The following is a 20,392-nucleotide window of genomic DNA, read 5'->3' on the forward strand; positions in this document are numbered from 1 at the left end:
ATAAATTTTTTACCAACTCTAATATAACAAAACATATACTGCTTTTATTCAGTCAGAAACTTGTATTACTTGCGACTGATTATAATTTAACTTAATTGTTAGGGTGTACATTAGTATATCGCTCACTTAATTATGTCAGAAAGACAGTTCATAATGACTGATATTAATAAAATAAGTAAGTAAGTTATAGAGATAAAAAAAAAAAAATTACCAAAGGACAAACGCCATTTCCTTTATTTTAAAAATTAAATAATGTGAATTCAACATAAATTTCCCTAATTTTACGAGGATATTTTTTAACGTTAGAAAAATATCAATTAAATTAAGTATTAATTACACAAGTTAGCATGACTCAAGTAAAATATTACGTAGCAATGAGATATGACTATAACATTGTGACTTTGCGATTCATTTAAGATACGGTAAATAATATTTAGTTCGTTAAACAAAAGTTTACGGAGGCTAACTTTTCCTTATTGTTTGATATAACTTTAATTCCCTACTATCCTCGCAATATCACATCACAACGTCTGCGACGTGTTCGAAAATTGTAATAATTTATCTAATAAACTAAATAGGAATTTATATATATGTATGTATGTGTTTGCGTCTTAAAATACGTCAAAGTGAATTTAATTAACCGCATAGAATGCCTGAATAGGACTTCATAAATACGATTCAACGATCTATAAATACTTAAATTAAAATATCTTTTTATATATATATACAATGAATAATTTTGTAATCGTTCTTAAGTTTAGAATAATGTCATAAAAACTCCTTATCTGTTTTGTTTATTTAGCGTGTACAGTTGTATTAAACCCTCGTTTCCCGCAGTCACCTCTCAGTTACAACATTCGCAATGACACTTGCGAATAGCTAATTATTTCATATGTGATTAATCAAATCAATTAAATTGTCATAAAGATTTAATGTGTAGATATTTGTAAAGAATAGAAGTGAAGAAATTCGGTGTAAAAATGGTGGTGAAAACGAATACTAAAACCTTCGAGGAGGCTTTATACATGACTGGTGAGTTTAAAAGTGTTATGTATTTGATAAAATTTTATTATTTCACGTAATGATGATGATAAGCACGTTTTAAACTAACCTTAATGACCCTGTCTTAGATAACAGTAAGAACAATTATAAAGACATATTTCAATATCAGTTTTAATTAATTCAGTCTAATTCTTTCGTTGATTGTTTATTTTTTGTACAAAAATATTGAGATTATTGGAGAATGTATTGTCAAAATACAGTTTCATATCTAATTGTTTCAATATTCACATTTGGCTGTATGATCTGAATGTAAAATACAGTTCAAAAAAAATGGTTGTGAAAAAAAAATTCAATGGGCAAAGTTCATGTTATAACATTAAAATACTATTCCCAAAATGCCTATCATAAAACAGAATAATAAGAAGACCAATGAATTAAAATAGAACGTAATTATTATGTTCAAGCAAAAATTTTTGGAACAGTTAAAACGTAGTTAATTTATATGTAATTAAACTTAAATTACAATATTTTATCAAATTTAAAAAAAAACCTCCAACGTTTTCGCTATCGTTTAACGAACTGGCAAGCGTGGAGCACTTAATGAGTAATAAGACGCCAAAAATTGTTGTCATTTTTAATAGGAGCTGATAGTCTTACACTACTGGACCGATATTAACAAAAAATAGCTAAGAACCATCGCAATCTGGCTTGCACATAAAAAAAAACACACATCGATATCGGAATATCCGTTTCTGAGCTATCTATTCCACAGGCAGACAGAGACACACACACATATACACACACGCACACAGACAGCACCGCCAAGCTTATAACATTCATTATAACGTTATAACTATTTGCTTCGGGGTTTTAAAACAAAGACCAACTGAACAAACATTTATGACTCTAATATCTATTCAGTAAATCTTTCCAGCAATACTGGTGGTCCCGAATCCTCCTACTCACAAAATTGTCATCATTACTTGATTGGGCTCAGAAATAAAGACATGAATAGAATTACGAAGTTACTTGATTTTCTATTTAAACTGGTTTCATAACGGTTGCTTTATTGTTGCAGTGCAACACAACAAAAGAGCTTCTGAGATTATAGTTTTTCCCTTACTTCCACTATGAAGAAAATTTTAAAAATATTCTCCGGTTGCAAAGAGCTTTATAAATAATCTACTTCTTCTCTAAGTACCTCTTCAATTCTGAAGGCTTGCTATCAGCTTTCTGATTTTCTTTGTACATATTAGTATCAAACCGAAATAGTTTCTTGTCGAAGGGCATGTCGGTGCATTCCAGTGTTTACTGCAGCCATGATTTTTCTTCGACGTCTCGCAAGCCTTTTGCCCTTTATTTTGCCAAGAATTTACAAATAAGATGGTAAATATATGTATCTATAGTGTTTAAGCATGTGATCTAGATGCCTCATCTTATGTTTTTTGGCACTTGGCATAAATATCAGGAACATTTACGACGGAGTTTGGTTTCATTTCCGATCTTTCAGTCCATTTAAATTGTAAAACCCAGGGGTAGCAAATCATCTGTAAAGACGCCTTTTTATGGTGTCATTCTCCAAGGTCCTTGTGTCGTGAATATTGAAAAGTATCGGATGAGTGTATCATAAAATAAACCTTGCGCTAACCTGGAAGTTCAACAGACTTTTTTCATCATATTATTATTAATCATATAAAATAATAATACTATTCCAAATATGTTATCTTTTCAGGTTTCGGAAGGTTCAACTGCTTGATGATGTTAGTAAATATTAGCGTGATCTTGGCCATGGCATTTGAAGTTGTCTCCGTGGCGTACTTGGTGCCAGCCAGCGCTTGTGAACTGAAAACAACGAACGCTCAACAGGGACTGATGGCGGGAATACCGCTGATGGGTAAGGAGATAATATTTTATTGCATGGTATTACTCTAAACGAAAGCAGTATCAGAATTCTGCTATGGCTGCAATTGACTTAATAGAAATTCATATTTTTTTAGAACTGATTTAATTAACCGTATATAATAACAAAGTCATATTATATATCGCAATAAATCTATTTACTATATATCCATTCAGCTTTTTACTCCATAAATTTTCTCACCCTAAATAAATTAATAACCTACATAAAGCGGAATAAGTAAATTGTTCCTTAAGCAGAATAGTAAGTAATACTTACTTTACAAAAGAAACCTTGTATAACTCACATTGCTATGAACACAAATCGTTTTTCACTCTCATGATAAAATACGAAGATAGATGTGAAAGTAGAAAGCAATTAACAATTTGTCAGCTTCAAAATATTAACAACAATGATTGAAAAATATAAAACGACTGCTGAATTACACTGACCTTGAAATGTTTCTCTTTTGACTCCTGATAATGAAATAACAAATAGATAAAGTTACGTTTACCAACTGATTTAAATTCTGTAAACACAATGCTGTTGGAACATACTCGTGTAACCATTTTTCTTTTTAGGAATAATCGCGACGTCCCATTTCTGGGGATACCTGGCTGATACACGAGGTAGAAGGAAGATACTCATTGTGTGCATGTCATTGGGTTTCTTGGCCGGGTCTTTGTCAGCATTATCACCCAACTGGATCATGTTTAGCGTTTTAAAGTTTTTGTCTTCTTGCGCGTGAGTCTTTATTTTCTAGATAAACGAATATATACAACGTGCAGAAACCTATGTATTTAAAAGATATTCCAAAGAAAGACCTACTTATGATTATTATTAGTATTTAGTCAATATAAAAAGTCGAAATAATATTGTATGATTAATTTTTAAATATGTTTAACGAATGTGATTAAGGTAAATAAGGTATCCTGTTATTCATCTTTAGACAAGTTTCGCTAAACTATTTGATTTTCCATAGAGTATCCGGGACATACGCTTTAGCCTTAACATTACTTAGCGAGTGTACTCCACATCACAAAAGATCCATAATGGTAGCACTCACCAGCACCATTTATCTCACTTCCACGGGAATAATGGCAGGTAATTAAAGTAAAATTAGATATAATTTAAAAATTATTGCAAAAAACATCTACTTATCAGTCAGTTCCTAAGGAATATTCTAGGAGCCCAAGAAAAATCGAACTTCACCCATCTGTTTACAAAAAATAACTGTTTACAAATAATAAACGTATCGTACATGCAAAATCTGGGTTGCTTACTTTTCTTTTAAAGGGGAAAATAGAAGTTAAAGGACAAAAAGGGCAATAAACTACTATCTGGTTAATTGTCAGCTAAACGGATACCAGGTGAAATTCAAAAGAAAATACACATTTTATTATTATTATTAATTAATTTTATGACAAATCTTATTTAATTTAGGCAACATTTTCTTCGCTAAAATATATTTTCCACTTGGTGAACAGATGATTGAAATTCGATCCTAATTGAGATTCTCCGCTAGAGGCATCAGTTAATCATCAGTTCAGTATATGGTTTACTTATTATAGTCATGCAAAAAGTTGGCATACATTAAAGTTTTTAATTTACAGTGCTCAGTCTCTGTTTCCATCAACTAAATAAGAAATATTCTTTTTTATACTATTCTGATGTTAAAATATAGCGAAATTATTAGCTTATCCAATACGAATGGTTGAATAACTTTTCTCAATGATTAGCTGCTTCTGGAAGATCCCAAGTTTTAGAACTGCATAGGTTCAAACCATGAACACGTAATCATAAATGATTGACGGTATTAAATTTTATTTCCAGTGCTAACAATACCCGTGCTGCACCTGGACATGGCTTACCCGATACCATATCTTAATATAGATTTTATCCCGTGGCGTCTCCTGACTTTGGTTTTCGCTTTCCCATGTGCGTTCGCCGCCTTAGCTTTGTACTTCGCCTTCGAGAGTCCCAGGTTCTTACTTCGGATCGGAGAGGAGGAAAAGGCTTTGAATATTATAAAAAGCATATTTTCAATTAATAGTGGAAAGAGCGGTGATGATTTCAATGTATGTGATGTTTTTATAAAATATGTGATTTCTTTTGCACTCGCTGTTTTAGTATGAACGAATTTTTCTCAAAATCAATCGAATATAAGCTTCAAAGATCAGTTGCACTTACATATCAAGTTGAATTAACAGTCTCGTCTTAGTAACACAAATGATTTCGATATATTTTTTTAATATGGAGGTAAAAAACGCGGTTTTGAACTTCCATGCTATATATGAACTTCTATGATGTGAATAGGGATTATGGTAATCAGCGTATATGTAAATAAAAAAATAAGGTATTTAGGGTAATGGCATGCTGTTTAATTACGGTAATTGTATAGGATCGAAGATAATATATGGAAACTACTGATGAATGATTTGATTTTGGAAAAAATCCTATAAATGTGTTTTAACATTGTAGTAGGCTATTCGATTTCATAACATATAAGTAAGCCTTATATAATATACGCATTTTTCAGGTGGACTCATTAATTTTAGGTGAGGACGCTGGCAAGTTTGTAAAAGGTATGTGGGCATCGCTAGCTGCTCAAACAATTCCGCTGTTGAAACCTCCCCTTTTGAAAAATACACTGTTGTTAGGAGTTTTGTTCACTATAATTTATTTTGCGTAAGTATTAATTAAAATTTAGTTACAATTATAGATTTAGTAACTACCGCTTGAGGTATCAAATCTTTGGCTAGATATTTCATGATATTTCTCATCTACTGTTGTTCATATATCGTAATATTTGTTTCAGTTTGAATTCTGTGTTAGTTTGGCTGCCTTTTATAGCGGATGCCATGATGAAATCTATTGAAAAGGGAGATATCAATTTGACCATCTGTGACATGATTCGTCGAGTACAGAATACACCGATAGAAGACGTAGGTTATCGTTTACTAATAGAACATGTTTCATAACAAGAATATCATTTTAAATAACTTAATATTGACAAGTTGTTTTCTTGAAGCATAGAATGATAGATAGACAAAAAAACTGAAACGAGAATAATTAAAATAAAAGTCGTCTTAAGGCTTTGTAATACTTTAAATCAACAAAGGCTTCGCACGACGTCAAATTTATGCAAAGATTTTAAACGCAAATAATTCTATGAAGTTAAATACATACAAGTCAATAAATCAAGTTTATCAGTGTGCCTGCTCTCGCTATGAGATACGTAATCGTAAATTATACTTTTAACTAAACGTAATTATAATAAACTGTCATTATAAAATATACATATAGTTACACGTCAGTCACATTAAAATATATACACTTAATTAACATAATACAATATATGTATGTGTACTAAAATATTAATGTCTTTTTAAGTATTAACAAAATGACATACACGTTGCTATAATGTCACACAACTGAAGACGGGAATATAAAAATAAATAACGCGTCTAACCAAACGTATATGTTTTTTGGAATTCAGTTAAAAAAGTTATAGTCAGTCAGTATAAACAGGTTTGATGTCATTCTAATGTTTTCTTAAGTGACAATAATATGTTAGGAGAAGCCTTAAATTTAAGCCTCCAGATAAGATCGTGCCTAACCAAACAATGTATTTCAGTGTGGAAAATTAGTTATATATAATAATAATTAATTTATAGATATTTTAATGAGATAACTTATTACGAAGTTTTTAATAAATAAAGTAAATGATAATTATAGTTAAATATACATATATTGAGTGATACGTTTCATGACTCAATAAAAATAAAAACTAATCTAAATCTAATGATGTCCTCATAGAATTATTGAGCAAAATTTCTAAAATGGAAAGTCTGGGAATTTCGTGCAAATTGGGAAATTTTGAATCAAATAGTAAGCCATTGTTTTTGCAGGTCAATCAGGACTGCGCCCTCAACGAGTTCGGCATGATCTCAGTGTTTATAATAAGTGTTATGATAGCGACTTTCAATGTTGTTCTCAGCACACTTATCAACAAAATGGGCAGAAAACGTCTCCTGGTTTGTGTACAGGTAATAAATTATTTACATTGCCTGTATTTTCAACTATTTTGGGAACTGTGATACATTTCTACTTCATTTATCAATTTTATTTCTAAATCGGTTCGTCGCTATTGAGACAAGGCTTTTGTTTCAAATCCTAGTACAAATATTTCATCACCGACTTAACTGGCAGGTTGGGTATCTCAATGATAAACGTATATTTCGATGTTAAATTAAACAGGCAATAGAACAATATACAAATAGTACTTCTTATTCATTCGTTTAGTGTCAGACATCCGATTATAAAAGATTAGATTATAAAAGCACTACAAGTAGTATTGAAAATTGTTGTATGTACAATAAAAAAAATTCATCAAGAAACAGTACCCCCTACCACAAGTCTGACTTCGGAACGTTTCTCGACTTTCACTCACAAAACTTTATCCATGACAGTATCAACATAGATTCATGAATGGAAAACTACAAACGCTCCGTATGTAGTTTGACGCAGGAAACTTGTGGCTAGATTACAGTGAAACAGCATTAGACATTTGTCAAGTGTTTTTTATGTACCAAACTCACAGATAAGCCTTGTTTTTACATCTCTATTTAGTGAAGATGTCGGTTAATTGTTACATCAGAGATGAAAAATTACATAATCTTATCACGTCTTAACGTTACCAAGATCAAAAGGCGGAACAAACAAAAAATATATATTTAATGAATTTTTTAAATTGTGAACTCACATATTACCGAAATAAGTCCCTCCGCGTTGAAGAAGTGAAACTTCGTAATGTTGAAATGAAAACAGGAAGCGGTAGAAATTGATGGTTAAGGATTTATAGTGTTTCTTTAAGACAAACTTTATTAACATTACTTACAAAGCACAATTGATTGCCCGCATGCCTTCCAGCGCAACGGATTCCCTCTCGCTCTGTCTCTTCTTTCCCAGCCTCCAGGAGCGTAAAACGTTTAACGCAACCGTGTTAAAGGTTGCATAACAAGTTTCACTTCGTAATAAAAGCTTAGAGTTACCATATTAAGGCTATATGTAGATGTTAGTAATTTAAGTTGAGGTTTTTCGTCAGTTAATAGCTGGCGTGGCGGGTGTATGTGTGAATGCAAGTAGAATGTGGACTGTGAGCGGCGCTTGCCTCATCGTGTTTCTGGCTGGAGTTCTTAACTTCGGATTCCTTTCAACCTTCAGCGTGGATATCTTCCCTACTTCTGTCAAGTAAGCTACTATATTTTATTGAGAATGATCGTAGTTTATATTATTAAGAAAGTTAAGTTTTTATAATTCTTCTCAGCAAGTCCTCTAATTTCATGCCTTTATTGTAATGTAATAAAAATATCTAGTTTATCATCTTGACTTGTTAATAACCAAAAAGATAAATCATTTTTACTCTGTGTGTTTATAATGATTAACCTTTTTCCTTTTTCATCTTTCTTTATCTTTTGTTAGAGCTATGGCTGTATGTCTCACGCTGATGGTGGGACGAGGCAGCTCAGTGCTTGGTATCAGTATTCTTAAGAACATGTTTGTGACGAACTGCGAATTGGCCTTTTATCTTTTTGGAGGTCTCACTGTAGGTAAGACTAAAAATACTTTTTTTAAGAATAGAATGATGATAGAGTTAAATTATTGTATAAGACTATATTAAGGGCCATCTTTCACCTGCTAGAAGTTCAGATCACTTTTTGTCATTAAGCCTCTATTACAATATTTTAACAGTATTTTCTTAGACTAGACAAAGTACGCAGATGAACCAAGTTTTATGCTTATTTTTATTTTTTACGGCTATAGATATGATGAATAAATAATATAATATAATCCACAATAAGTAACCAGCAAGCACGTCTAGTCCTTATACAAATATCAATAGTGATAAAAGAGTTACGCCTCTAAATTATTAATTGAATTAATTTATACTTCAAGCCTTATGTTTTGTTTGCTTCCTTATCTTAAAGGTAGATCCAAGGCACAAAAAAATTTATAATTAGATGATGATTATTTTAAAACAGATAAATTTCAAAATCTGGAGAGGTTAGAGTTTCTTCTCCTAGGTTATCGTTTGGTAAAGGAGTAGGCACTAGAATTATCAATTCTATAGCGCCATGGGTTCAATAGGGTCCTGACTACGTTCTCAATGTATCCAGTGTTACCCGGCTGGGTTGGGTTCAGTATTTAAGTCCCCCGCTATGATATAATGTTAGTTTCTTTATGTTATGTAATTGAAAAATGAAAATTCTACATTCGTCTGATTAATATTTAATACTTAACATCCGCTACAGTTGGCGGTCTGATCGGATTCCTGTTGCCAAGCGATGTCAAAATGGTCAAAAATCACAAAGAGGACACCAAGCAAGAGACTTAAGAAGAAAACTTTTAAATTCTTTCTCTACTTGCACCAGGCACGTACGGGAAATGATTTATGTCGGTTTGAGGTGCCTGTATTATATTCCCTATGGTGATATTTTCTCAAAACGCAGTTCAAAGGTTAAGTTAAGGCGAATATTAATAATATTCTTATTACCAAAGACGCCGATTGATATTTTTGCTACTTAGACAATTGTGTATGACCCGTAATGATAGGACGTTGCAACAAATAAACATTCACAAATCTATTTTTTTTTTGTTTAAAAAGATTTATTTTATAACAGTTAGTGCTTATTTTTAATTAAAAAAAACTATATATGAATTGTGATAGACATACCATAATAGAATATAATATTAAAATGTTTTTGTTTGTCATATTTTTAATGGAAAAGCAATAATTATTGCGATAGGTCCATGGAGGTTTTACTATAAAATATTTGAAGAACAATTAATAACATATATGTTTGTTTTTTATGTTTTAAAAGATTTTTTTTTTAAATAAAAGTATTGAAAATCAATGTCTTTTATTTTTCTTGCATGTCTAAAATCTTAACAACATTTTCGTTAATCTAACGCCTTTTTTTTTGTTCGGGACGCCCCATATTACAACAGTTATCTTCTATTAAAGATGTGATATCATCTTTGTACATTTATATTACAAATAGGAAAATCATTGACTGATTTTTTAAATCAAATTAGTAGTAAACTTTTTAAAAGTAATTTGAATATACATATTTTAGCTCAAAATCTTAAATATAAAGTCCTTCTTATAAAGGAATAAATATCAACAAATTAGTTGATAGATTTTTAACTGATGTTATATGATATGATAATTTCTTTTTAGAATTCCAGTTAATCAACGTAAATGACGCAATAAAAAACTAAAAACGACGCTAAAAATATACAGAAAATATTCTTAAGTTGAGTTAAGCCTTTTGTTCGTCGTATACTTTGCCTCCCGACACCATCAACTGGGTAAGTGTCGCCGACTCAACAAGCTGTTTTCAGACTACCCTCACTTATTTTATAACATGTTTAACAAGGTCGCCATATACTCGGCCATTTTTCCCATGGCTTTACAGTATGAAGGGCGGTGTTTGAGATGTAGGAATAAAATAGTATGATAGTTGCTGATATATATACATATATTAATAATTAATAAAAATGTTTTATCTAAATCCTGTAAATTTCATGAATATATATATATTGGTTTATCTGTTGCGAGTTTTTATAAAAGCACATGGGATTTTTAAAGAAAACGCAAAGAGGTATGTTAAATGTTTATTAAAATAAATATATTTAATTATGGCTATATTATTTTATAGTTTATATATTGCTTGTAAGTCAAGGGTTTTATGTGACGTACTTATTAAATGATAATTTTTTAATATTTTATTCTAATTATTAAGAAATATACATTTTCTTTTATTCACTTCAGGTGGCACAAGAATCTTTATCAGTACCATTACACCAAGATGTCGAATACTCTTAGAGAAATGTTATACTGGGGGACTCCGTCTTCGCTTGTGTTATTTAGGTAATCATTATTTTTGTTATTTACGCCACCTAACGTCAACTTTCGGTATTAAAAAAATCAGCGTCATCTGCTTGCATTAACTATTGTAAAATATATTAAAGTTTTTTTTATTCTATATTATTCGCAGTGACAGAAACACATCACAAAAATTTTATCACAACTTCGTTTGGAACTCGGATCCCAATTGCATTTTTAAATGTTAAAAAACTAAATGCATCAATTTAACACTGACAAGGTGGGTATTATGACTTTATATGCAATGAATGAAATTACACTAAAATTAACCTCACTATGTAATTAATTTTAAGTGTTGTAAGTCAATAATATAAACTGTTCAGAAAGTCTGTTAGTTTGTTTGTTAATACTATGAGGAGTAAAGCATATTATAAGAATTATTCGCACTTTTCAATGACAGCGGATTGCATTTTAATTAAAGTTGTTAACTCAACAAGCCTTGATGATTTTCTTGCATTTTTGTGTATTAGTCGGAAATAATATATTAACATAAGTACACTGCATTATATAGTAAAAGAGGTTTGTTATAACGAATGTTTTGCTCAGCAGATGGCGTTACACACTCACAATACAGCAAGGTTCAAAGTCCAACTGAATTGATAGATTTTTAATGTGAGAATTATATCATGTTATACCAAGTCATAATGAGCGACCGTTTGCTGGTAAGGTTTATTACAAAAATGCAATTGTCAACAGAAATCTTTATTTTTGAGGGCACGTCTTTTCAATATAACAAACATATAATATAAAATAGTATAAAAATAATGTCATCCGTAAAAAAAATCATAGCATCTATCATCCAGATATAAACGTAAATTGCTATCGTAAGTTGAAGTCGATGGAATCCCATGCATTGTCTGTCAGTTTAAAACTAAAAGGCAGTTTTTTTCTTTATTTTCACTGCGTGATTTATGTTTACAACGAAATGATTTTATTGCAAATGTGATCATTGTATTTAAATTTAATTCTGCATGACCAATCAACGCCATTTGTAATATTTCCATTTCTTTTGTTTCATTCTCGATTGAAGTCGTTTTTTTTCTCATTTCAAAAAGTTGTCTATCGGAGCCCGAACGATAGATAACTTTTACAAATTCTCTATACTTATTTTATTCTACTCTGTTCATCTTCTTGATTCTTGATTAAAGGAATTGTTTTTTAATTTTAATCTGACATGGTATTGAATTGTACCCGATTTAGTGGTTTTTTCGATATAAAAAATCTAGAAATCGGGAGTTCTTATTTTAAGATGGGATAGCAATTTTTATAAAACAATAGTTAATGTGAAAGTGTGCAAAGAAGCGTCGTACATAAGGTTGCAATACAGGGTTTTTGGCTCACAAACAGAATACTCCTTCGCGTGGTTACTCTTTAATTAATTATTACTTGCAGTCGTACTCTTAGGGTAAGCAAAGAGCGCAAGTTGTCACTGTGTGTATGAAAACATAGTCGGGATAGCGGTGTTGCCATTGTCAAGCATTTTATTGTAAGGATCAAATTTGTAAATAATTTATTATAAGTGATGATTACACAGATGTGGCTAAAATTTTAGTTAATGATGAATTAAATGATTAGACAATTTTAAGGAATGGATTAATAAGTGTTATAACTGCTAGGCGTTAGAATATTAAATTCTTTATGATATAAATATCAATTGATTTAGGTAAGTTATGTAAAATACATTTTTATATTCACTCATTTTTATTCTTTGTAGAGGAGCTCCTTCAAGATATTATTGTAATGAATTATTACAAAATGTAATTTTAGTTACTAATTATTGTATAAAAATAAATTTTGCAAGCGGTATATTTGTTTAATTTTATTTATATGTACTGATATAAAATCATTCAATTGATTAATATATAAAAAAAACATTTTTTTTTAGAGTTTTGTACCTATACGTTATACATATACGATTAACATATATATTTTATTTTATTGTAAGATAATTAAATTTTTCGTATTTATAACTATGTTTTATACATTTCAAACAATTCATTTATTCATATAAAGCTGTTACCTAATTTTTATATCTTAAATTTTATTGTGATTAATTTAAATAACCAGAAAAGAGATGCTTCACAAAATACTATTTTTATTTTAATATAATAAATCTAAACTACCCACAATATTAAAATTGAACGCACACTATTAATGAAAGAAACGTTTTTAGAAAAGTGGAATTAATTAAGTTGCAATAAACATATTACAGCATGATAATAATTAAATTAGGTATCAGTAGTAGCACGTGTAGAGGCAAGTTATTATTAAGTGTATTGAAAGGCCATTAGGTAATTGGGTGTCATGTCGAGCGGGAACACAAGAAAAATTGTTGTATATACTATAGCTGCATAGTTTAAATGTAAATATTTATATAAAAATAAAGTTTTTTTGTATATCAAGTTTAATCAAACTATTGCTATGATATAATTTCACTGTAATTTTTCTAGAAACCGGTTTGATCGCAGCTTATTTACAGTATTCATAGTTCATTAACCTCCATTGAGTTAACCCGCAGGTTATATGTAAAAGTGAGGGTAGTTTCCATTGATTTTTGTATAAAATCCCCTAGTATTTTTGATGTTTAACTAGCAGGCTTCATTTGAAATTTACACCACGTCATTTGTTGCCAGCCAATACACGTTGTTTCAACCGTTAAGTGACGAAAAATATCATGAAAAACGCAACAACATTTTATGGATATTTAATATGAAAATGTCGCTTTAAGTTTAAAAAAGAGAAAAAAATATTTTCCAATTAAAAATTATATAATAGAATAGCCACCTTCCCCGTGTAATTTTATTTTAAATACATTTTTAAGAAGAAATAATTAACAGCAATTATACATAATTAGTACTTAATTATATGTTCAGGAAATTTATATTAATAAAAAAAGGACTATAGACACAAGGAGGAAGCTAAACGACAGGCTGTTGGCCTAAAGGTATTTACATATGTTAAACCTATTAAAATTTTGCTCTATAATAATATAATAAAACATCTAAGACAATAATTATCATAACCTAACCATTTATGAAAAAAAAACAAAATATGCTTAAATTACGCATATCTGTTCTTCGTTCGTTTGTAGGCTGTATGGAAGGTTGTATTTAGGGCGTAACATTATAAGCTCATTCATCAACTTGTCCAAAAAATGATAATATTGATATCGGATACCGTTCGCTTTAAGATAAATAACTGATTACTTAAAGTTTCAGTGACCGGGGTTGAGAGTTCGACGAAATAAACGCGTGATTAATATGTACGATGGAATTAAAATTTAGAACTATTGCGATATTCCGACAAACTGCGGGAACCGCGACTTTGATATTTGCATATATTTTTAACTGACTTCGAGTAAGTTTACAACTACATATTGCTATAATCATTGTGGTGTATGCTCCTTAATGTGACACAGAAATTCTACTTTTTTTATTGGAATTTAACAGAACCTACTCATGAGGAAAAAAAGTTATAATTTTAAGAACATGGTCGATGGTGTTTAAGGCGAGTGAATTTATTTTAAGAAAATTAATCTTTGATATTGTACAGAAGCATCTATAATTCTATGTTTTAGATAATCAGGGTTGAATACTTAAAAAAAACTGACAAGAATTTTAATGTTCATCATAATGGTAATACCGAGGTTATAGTCTTGTTATTCAGACGAAGTGTGGAAACGCGGCTTGTGTATTTCTATCGGCGTTTTATTTGATTAATGACTACGATATGCTTATTGTATAGAAGGTTAGCGATCGATAAGTCCCGTCTGAAGATCTTAATAAAAGCACTGAGTACACATACAAGTTGTAACTGTGAAGGAACGTCCATTTTTGGGCGCGGGCTGCAAACATCACATGCAAATTGGTTTATTCTTGCTTATGTTTCTCCGAACACCTCCAACTGGGTACAATCGATAACAGAATTATTAATTATCCCGAAAAATATATTCATTAATATTTACCTAATCGTTATAACAACCATGATACAATTAAAAACGGGAAGAAGTATAACGATAGATACTGCAATTTTAAGTCGAGCGAAAGTTCTAGGTGCAATTACTTCGAGCAGTGTATGAAGTAAGGCTCGTTTCAAGTGTTGTTAAAATTAACTATCAAATTTATAGTACATTGTGTGTGATTGTCCAGGTTCAAAGTCAAGGTGCGTCAAAAGTAATCATGATTTACGAGCGATGTACTTTACGCCGTGTTCCTCCACACCGGTTTTCAATTCTTGGTACCGTAATTACATCGTACTTATTTAATTTTTACAACAGTTATGCAACGTCGGAAGGGAATGCGATTCATTTAAAGATGATCATTTTCATAATTAAATGGTATTATTTAAGTTTTTTCGTGAATGCGCCCGTAATGAGGTTTTATTTTGAGATTTATAATAATATTAGCAAGAAATTATGTATAAGAAACAGTTTAATTTTACTTCGAATTTTTAAAATCACTAAACATTTTTGTTTGACTTTCTGTCTATCTGTCTATAGTTAAAGTAATAGTAACAGCTTCATCATCTTATTTGATAAGTTGAATTATATCTTCAGAGCCTTCAGGACAAAGTCGGAGCAATACTAACTCGTCTAAAATTTTGTGTAAAATCAGATATCCTGCTATGCTTAATAGATTTACAAGGAAAATCTTATTTTGTCATAAAGATATCTGAAACACGAAATCTGATACAAAATCAATACAGATATGAATTTTTTAGCCCTGAAACTATGTCATTTAAATGTATCATAGATTATACACTTGTAATGGTCCATATAACAAATTGTTAGCAAAATAAGTTGACCCAGAAAAAACAAGTAAAACCTTATAGTTAGTAAGTAGCTGTTATGAATTATCTAGCGCCTAGGTTACTTAGAACTGTTTTCTAGGAACCGATGTCCTAAGATAACCTGTGCGGTTGATTTAGAGACAGCGTATTAAAGTGACATTTATAATTAGTAAGATTTACTGTGGACGAGAGAAGAGGGCGGGTTGAGAATTTGATTATATTAAAATAGTTTCAAGAATTACATATTTAACTGTGTATAGTTAGTTTAAGGAACCGTTTAATCGATCACAGACATTTTATTTTAAATATATAAAGGTATAATTTTATTTAATTGTTTCATGAATTTTTTATTATAAGTTTATACAAACGTTAATATGTACAGACAGAAAGTTTAAACAATTTTATATATTTATGTATTCGTACACAGGAAGGTTTTCTGCTGTTTCAGAAGCTAAGATTGAATTAGAGTTTTGTTCTGATAGAAATTGTCCCACATAAAATATTACACGTTGGGCCAATTATATATGTAGATTAATTTAATTCTATATACTTTTATACTAATTTCCTTATTGTTGAAATGTTTTTCATTGGTTGCGTTAGCTAATATTCTTATATTACAAACGGCCGAAGAGAAAGTCCTGTTAATGTGGGCTTAATGCAGGCTTCTCGCGTAACCGGCATCTAATAAATACTTATAGTAAAAATATGAAAGTCGATACGATTATATATTTTTTTTACCACAAAATAACTAGACATGGTAATTTATACATGACAGTAACAAACTAAGCTTATTGCTTATAACTCCAAGATATTCATACTATTTTCGTACAGTTAAACTAAGGATAATTTAATATAATTTTAAGTTTCTGTAAAATGTGACACAATTAGAGAATAAGTTCTGCATGAGTATGAAATTCAAGCTATTTAAACGAGTCCTGTCTAATCAGAGCCTCTTTTTGCTTTGAATTTCTCCAAGCTAAATTCAGTGGCAAAAAAGAACGCTGCAAAACGTAGCCTCAATATACAGGTTTCCCTTTGAGTGGATAACCAGCGCTGGGGCGTTCCGTCGTTCGTACAAAAACTGCTACTAATAGGAACAGTACATCTCATTATCCTAGATTTAAACAGATATACTTGTGGATACCAAATGATTTCCATGATTAGGCAAAACAATTAAAGAGTTTTGTGAGATTTTCGCGAATATTCATTTAAATAAAACTAATATTTTCATCTCGTCGCTCGTGTAAAAATCGTTTAGTAAATCCGAAAATAATCAATATTAGTTTAACTTATATAAAATGGTTTATTTCTTATAGATATAACGGTAAATATATGAAACAGTAATAGTTATGGCATGATATCTTGGTTAGCAAAACGATTGGGTTATTACTCCGCAAGTTGCAGGCACCATTCTCATTGCGTAAAGCATCTACAATATAAATAAAAGTTATAAAAATATATTTTATTTTTCGTCTGGATCGCTATTGTCTCGTATGAGAGATCATCTAAGAAGCAGTTTTAACCAGACGTCAAAAAAACCATGTCTTTTTTAAGCTTAAAATCTCTTATTCTTTGTTTTTTTTACAAGATCTTTCTTATAATGTTTATTCTACAACTGTTATATGCATGACGCATTCTTTCGTTCTGATGCTCTTCACCACGTGTTTGGCTAGCATTAATATTGAAAATAAATCGTATGGTACTTTTGAAAGATATTTTTTCACGTATACATTCTAGGTCTTCCTATTAGATTGTTCTTATACACATAATGTAATATTAAAGTATATATATATATATATATACATGTGTGTGTGTGTGCGTATGTGTGTGTGTTTAAAATATATCTTCTTTTGTATTTTCATTCTCGAGCTTTGGTACAATTTGTTCGATAAATGCCTCAAAGTAAGTGTATGAAATCGAGTCATTAGGTTTATTATTCCTTATTTCATAGCTGTCTTTGATTGGTGAAAACATGATGATTTGATGTAACTGCGAGGTGAAACATTTGCGAGAAATTATCTTTTTAAGTTAACCACAAAACTACTCCGAATTAATTGTCACTTAACGATTATCCTGTCCATCGTGAAGCACTTAATTGAGTAATCATACTCAAATGCCTTATATCATTTCGATAATACCTTTACACTGCTGTACTGATATTAAGCTAAAATGCTGGGAACCAAATCAAGGAAACCAGCTTTCAAATGAAAATAACCGCATAGAAATCGGTCCATCCTTTTGAAAACTTTGATGAAACAAATACGCAAACGCACAAGCACAAGACCTAAAAATAAGACACAGTAATCACTCAGTGGCGCGAACTGTCGACTAAATAACGCTTATGCTGTGCTCCCACGGGAACTACACGAATTGTAAGGATAAAATATAACCTATACGTTATTCTGTTATATGACCTATATTATTTTAAATATTTATCCAAATTCTTGAAGAATATTTTATTTGAAACAGCAACAAAAAACTTTACATTCATATATAATCATTGTTAACGTTATTTTTGAGTCATGTGACCTATTTGACGAAAAATTTAAAGGATTTTCTTCTAATACATTGCCTTTTAAGGGTAAAGTTAATCCTTGAATTTATTTCAGAAATTAGAGCTGAATCTTCAAGAACGCAAAAAGAAATAACCACAAACCAGCGATCAATAGGTTTTGTGAGAGAAGGCATTAGGGCTACAAAACTCAATTTCAAGCCTTACTCTATCATTAAAGCGGCTTCGGATTGGACTATAATGATGGATACGTATGAGAAGCAATACAAAATCCTAGAGGATATTCGTGCGTCGTCTTCCAGACCGGACATATTTTAATATTCGCGTATTTTAAAGCGCGTTGTGATAATAGAGCTTACGGTTCCTTGGGAAACCAACATCCCCCAAAGACCATGCCATCAAGGTCAACAAGTATTACGAGCTCACTAACGAACTCACTAAAAATAGGTTCATTGTAAATTTGTACGCGGTAGAAGTAGGAGCGAGAGGTCTAACAGCCAAAACTCTCTACAACCTGCTAAAATACTTGGGCCTGTCAAGCACTAACATCAGTACATTCTTGGAATGTGCGTCGAAGGCTGCCCTAGTGGGTTCCTTTCAAATTTGGTTAGGTAGAGAGAGGAACTTGTTAGATACGGGCCTATTGAGACTACACCTGGGTCGCAAGTCCCAGCCACTGTTGGGACTCCTCTCCCTGCAACGCAATAGACCCGGCACCCGCACGGTGAATCCATGGAATGCTGAGAGATGTCGTCTCGTGTAACCCTCAGTACATATTGCAATAATGGCCTCAACTTCTGTAAGGATCTGTATCCATAAGAATGTTTAAGTTAATGATAACTAAAACTATCTTGAGTATTCATTTAAAAAAATCATTAATTTTTCATATTTAGGTATGGAAAAATCATTCAACATATAGGCTAGTATTAAAGTTATAAAAAATGTCACCTACATTTCAATTTTATTAATGAATGCAACTTTAATTGCACACGAATAAGGTAGATCAGGGAAAACGCAATTTTTATTCTCCTGATACATATTACGTAATGTTATTGTTGTAAATATTTTACTAGAAAAGATGCATTAAACATAATTCTCGTGAAGGCGCCACGTCATATGGTTATCAAATGTCTAATTGGCGATTTACGTAATATAATGTTATTGATAATCTCATCAGCCGGTCCACTTGTTAGTTTCTGTTCTAGAAATGCAATATGCAATTCGTTCTTAAGTTGCGTATGTTGTTGCGAAGCTTTGATTACATTATATACGCTTTTTGTTTGTAAGTGATTGTACGTACACGGACATTTCGTTCAAATAACGTGTAAGCCTTGTATAATTATTAAAGCAAATGCCACGATGTGATGGTTTCGTTTTTTTTTTTTAATTAAATAATATTTCTAATTTGTGTGAGATTTAATTGATCCTGTGAATACAAATAGGAGAAAGGCAAGTAATGTTTTACATTGATACAAAGTAGAATGCTAAATTGATTTTATTAGCTTCACATGTATGTTTGTTTGTATGTTTGTAACCGACTTCTTTGGGCGCGATTTTTTTTGTTAACAAATAGGTAGGCATTTGAATAAATTGTAATCCTATGATATTTTCGGGACCATTTAATTCAAAATTACATATATATATTTTTTATGATATAATTGTTTTTATATAGATTTAGCTTTAATTATTTTTCGTCAATATATCATAATAAAACAATATTAAATTAAACATACCACTTAACAATATTTAAATAGAAACGGTATATTTATATTAATAAATATGAATACAACATCATCTAATTATAGCTAATATTTTTTTAATATACTTTTCTTACTTTTATTACGCCGTATTGCAGAACTCGCCCGTTGTAATTTATAACAAATTTCTCATAATTGGCTGTAATTGTAAATGCAATTATCTTAATTATTTTTTATTGTGATTTATGTTAAAGTATAAAATCAATTGTATTTAATTATTGTCATTCTACATTTATATATAATCAAATAAGTTTATTTCCGGTTTTGAGCAACCACATATATGTGTATCACCGATAAAGATTTTATATATATTAAGTGTAACATAAGTAAGACAGTTTTCTTTACATGGTTCCTGTTATTTTTAGCCGTTTGATTTATCGCGGCGAGTTAGCCATTAGGGTCTAAGAATAGCCTAGCCGCTAACCATCACAGTTTCTTGACTCCGGCTACTTTTAGATGTTTGTATTGCGTGTGTGAGATGCCTT

General features: G+C 30.7%; 1 protein-coding gene and 1 long non-coding RNA gene across 2 annotated transcripts; both read left to right on the plus strand.

The window, feature by feature from the left end:
- Positions 1-804: 804 nt before the first annotated feature.
- On the plus strand, positions 805-9,784 carry LOC116769019 (synaptic vesicle glycoprotein 2C-like). The gene is made up of 11 exons (XM_032659990.2): positions 805-1,032; positions 2,735-2,896; positions 3,481-3,643; positions 3,882-4,003; positions 4,733-4,977; positions 5,439-5,587; positions 5,718-5,844; positions 6,811-6,948; positions 8,007-8,152; positions 8,384-8,511; positions 9,214-9,784. Exons 1-11 carry the CDS (start codon positions 981-983, stop codon positions 9,294-9,296), a joined length of 1,515 nt encoding a protein of 504 aa, XP_032515881.2. The 5' UTR covers positions 805-980; the 3' UTR covers positions 9,297-9,784.
- A 573-nt stretch (positions 9,785-10,357) lies between these two features.
- LOC116769088 (uncharacterized) lies at positions 10,358-11,063 on the plus strand. The gene is made up of 3 exons (XR_004353427.2): positions 10,358-10,566; positions 10,737-10,835; positions 10,963-11,063. It is a non-coding gene; the product is annotated as an uncharacterized LOC116769088 (long non-coding RNA).
- Positions 11,064-20,392: the final 9,329 nt, after the last annotated feature.

Source organism: Danaus plexippus, chromosome 5 (assembly GCF_018135715.1).
Source record: "Danaus plexippus chromosome 5, MEX_DaPlex, whole genome shotgun sequence".
Lineage (NCBI taxonomy): Eukaryota > Metazoa > Arthropoda > Insecta > Lepidoptera > Nymphalidae > Danaus > Danaus plexippus.

Coding starts and splice junctions, on each gene's coding strand:
- LOC116769019 (XM_032659990.2), top strand. CDS start 981: ATGGTGGTGAAAACGAATACTAAAACCTTCGAGGAGGCTTTATACATG. Junction 2,897..3,480: donor GGCGGGAATACCGCTGATGG/GTAAGGAGATAA, acceptor TTTTCTTTTTAG/GAATAATCGCGACGTCCCAT. Junction 5,845..6,810: donor AGAATACACCGATAGAAGAC/GTAGGTTATCGT, acceptor TTGTTTTTGCAG/GTCAATCAGGACTGCGCCCT.